This window comes from Etheostoma cragini, chromosome 16, assembly GCF_013103735.1.
Source record: "Etheostoma cragini isolate CJK2018 chromosome 16, CSU_Ecrag_1.0, whole genome shotgun sequence".
NCBI lineage: Eukaryota > Metazoa > Chordata > Actinopteri > Perciformes > Percidae > Etheostoma > Etheostoma cragini.
Genome location: NC_048422.1, coordinates 24060047 through 24063400, shown reverse-complemented (window position 1 = coordinate 24063400; position 3354 = coordinate 24060047). Strand labels below are relative to the sequence as shown.

The window sequence follows — 3354 nt, the reverse complement described above, 5'->3', positions numbered from 1 at the left end:
CCATTTTATACAGAACAGGAAGGAGACACAAAAAGCTATTTCTTCCATAAAGATAAAACACATACTGGGTTATTTACAATTATATTTGCAGTTATACGTTGAGGAGACACTATAAACAACATTGGACTTTAGAAAAACCATGTAACTTTTGCTGAAAGATGACCATGTAATCACAGGAGTCATAAAATACTGACAGTTAACAGAAATGTCTACAATTTTCTAGCTTTAGGTAAAATAAGACACCAAAAGCTTGAAGGTAATGTTTAAAACCCTAGCGATATATCGGCTAAATGCTAGTGCTAGCGTGCTAACCCTAATATAGATACAGTCTATGCTGTAGTCTAATGTTACTTAGGAACAAGGGACTGTATGCTGAGCTAAATGCTAATGTCAGCATGCTAACCATATATTGTTAATATAGATACAGCCTATGCTGTAGTCTAATGTTGCTTAGCAAAAAGGGACTGCTAATGCTAGCGTGCTAACATGCTTAAAGTGATGATGCCGTTTTCCTCACATTTGAGTGACTGAGCACATTTCAGAGGTCGGAGGGGAAACGGCCACAGCGCACTTTGTTAGTTTACTAGAAAGTTGTGTTTTCGGATTTCAAGCCGACGTTAGCATGCTAACATTAGCTAACTACCGGCCCAAGCCCAGTTAGAATGCTAACATAAGCTAACTACCGGCCCGAGCCTAGTTAGCATGCTAACATTAGCTAACTACCGGCCCAGTTAGCATGCTAACATTAGCTAACTACCGGCCCGAGCCTAGTTAGCATGCTAACATTAGCTAACTAGCACGTCTGATCGCTGAAGAAATGCTTTTTGTTTTACAGGTATTTGTCCATAAATTAAAGTATTGACAAGTTAAAAAATCACATATCAACATGGAGCTAGTTTCAATGGGCCATCAAATTATCATAATAATTATAATATATTATTTTAATTCGTTTTCTGGGGATCGTAAATGTAAAAAAAATCCAAAATGGAGGACCAACGGACCGCTAACTGACCAACGGACGGCCAGTTGGCGATGGTGGAGGGGTGGGTTCCCGACCAGGTAACGGTGGGGCGGACCCGGTCGCTGCTGTCCCCCCCTGTCGGGGGTTGTTAATATCGCGACGTTAAAAGGGGGCTGGCAGACCCCTGACTACCAGCGGGGAAGACACCATGGCATGCCCCGCTTTTCATGTGATTAAGTGTGTTTTTCTCGGTGTAATGCAGGCGGAGGAGGGTCAACACAGACTGCGGTAACCGGTGAATCCATCGGTGTGTGGCCGTTTGTTTTTGGGCGCCGGAGCAGACGGCGGGATGGAGCCAAGCGAGGGGGACGAGAGTGAGAGCGGGTCCTCGTCCCAACCAAATACGATGTGGAGACAGTTTCAAGCCAGAGCCAAGCCGCTGCTCAGCCCCAAGCTGGGCTCCAGAGACCCCGAGGAGGAGAAGAAGGAGCGGGGCATGTGGATGTTCAAGAAGATAAAATGGAAGGAAAACGTCGCACTGGACCGGGTGATCTCCTCCTCGCAGCCCGACCTGCTCTTCTCCTCTCGGGTGGATGCGGAGACGAAGGAGGCTCAGCTCTGCGGCAAAGCGGCCGGGAGCGGCCCCGGGCTCGGCATGGAGAAGCAGCCCTCGCGCAAGACCGCCAGCCCGAATAAGCCCACGGTGGCCCAACTGGTGCAGTCCCACCACAAGAGCTCTTCTCTCGGGTCGGCGTGCCTGGAGAGGCTGGCCGAACCCCCGCGCGGCAGCGGTGGCGAAGGAGGCGGCGGCGGCGGCGGCGGCGGCGGCGAAGGAGGCGAAGCGGCAGTTGCGGCAGTTGCCGCAGCAACAGAAACGCAGCAGGAGAGCAGCGATGAACAGCCGGTGAGCTCCTACCTGTCAAATATGGTGGTTTGGCCTTCTAATATAACAGTTGTCTGCAACGAAATGTCTCATAGATATTTGGATGACATGTTATTGAATGTTAGGACACTTTTTTTGAAAAAAAAAACTGCATGCAGTGAGATGATCAGGGTTTAAAATTTGGTTAGGGGTCCTTGGCCTAAAAAACATTGAAGACCCCTGCTTTAGGCTTCACGAGAAGCTCCGTGTCTGACCTGCATGGTCACATGTCAGACCCTCAGACCCTCAGGCTGCAGGATTTAGCATTTAAGAAAGAGTTGTTCTATGTGACCCATGTCCTCTGCACACCAGTGTCTTTATGAATGAAGTCAAACAGACAGAGACTACGAGTCCTAGGTCAGTGTCTCACATGTTGCACAGAGGCCTTTGAGCTCGGGGGGGGGGGGGTACTGAGCGGGATCGGTGCATCTGCTTTGTGATTGGTTAGTGAAGATGTGTCACTCAGTGAGTTTCCACTCTGTGGAGCAGCTGACTCGGGGGAAACATACCTGCTTGGGGGCTTTAACGGCTAAAAGCAAAGTAAACAGCAGGACGGGACTAATGAGTTGTCTATTAAATTAATTGCCAACTATATAGATAATCAATTAATCAGTTTGAGTCCATTTTTTATTAAAATTAAAAAAGGTTCTGTGATGTCAGCGTGTTACATGTGAATATTTTCTAGTCTCTTCTCTCCTCTGGGACAGGAAGCTGAAGGTCTTTGAGTTTTGGACAAAACGAGACATCTGAGGACGCCGTCTCGGGCTTCTTGGGAAACACTGATCCTCATTTTTCACCATGTTTTGACGTTTTTATGAATCAAACAACTAATCGATTAATCGTGAAAATAATCGACAGATTAATCGACTGTAAAAGTAATCGTTAGTTGCGGCCTTTTGTTCCTTTAATCGTAAAGAGCACCGAGACCACGGTTAATGGTGACTTTACACTTTAAACATAACTTTTCATAGATTGATAGATAGATATTTATTAATCCCAATAAAATAGGAAATTATAGTGTTACAGCAGTAAAACCAGTCACATAGCACAGAATATAAATATAATGAAATACTAGGATACAATATACATACTATATACATGAAATAATAATAGAATAAAATACAAGAACAAATATTTGAATATATACAAATAGGAATAAAAAAATGTGCAACTAGCTTAACTAGTAATGATAAAAATGTAGATAATGTAAAAGAAATATAGAAAATAAAAATAATAGGAATCAAAAACAAGAACTTTTTTGTTGATATTTGTTAATTTCTTTGTATTTGTTGGAGTACATCGGACCTAAAAGGTTAAGTCAGTGTGTTTTAGTCTTAGTGGACATCTGTCCTCTTGTGTTCCTCTGTCGTCCCGTCTCCCTCTGTCCTCTCGTCTCCCTCTGTCCTCTCGTCTCCCTCCCTCTGTCCTCTTGTCTCCCTCCCTCTGTCCTCTCGTCTCCCTCCCTCTGTCC

At 45.0% G+C, this 3354-nt stretch overlaps 2 protein-coding genes across 3 annotated transcripts in view; both read left to right on the top strand.

Annotated features, from left to right (window-relative positions):
- Positions 1-3354, top strand: part of LOC117958975 (tripartite motif-containing protein 16-like) — a 17281-nt gene that overhangs the window by 4097 nt on the left and 9830 nt on the right. The window contains exon 2 of one of the 2 annotated variants that reach the window (XM_034895794.1): positions 1042-1043. The exons of the other annotated variant lie outside the window; for it this stretch is intronic. Within the exon in view, the coding sequence (XP_034751685.1) occupies positions 1042-1043 (2 nt within the window). The remainder of the gene's footprint in view (positions 1-1041; positions 1044-3354) is intronic. 2 annotated transcript variants of the gene reach the window in all.
- The window catches only part of LOC117959296 (multiple C2 and transmembrane domain-containing protein 1-like), a 10202-nt gene continuing 7609 nt past the window's right edge, over positions 762-3354 (top strand). The window contains exon 1 of the mRNA XM_034896349.1: positions 762-1865. Within this exon, the coding sequence (XP_034752240.1) occupies positions 1311-1865 (555 nt within the window). The 5' untranslated portion in view covers positions 762-1310. The remainder of the gene's footprint in view (positions 1866-3354) is intronic.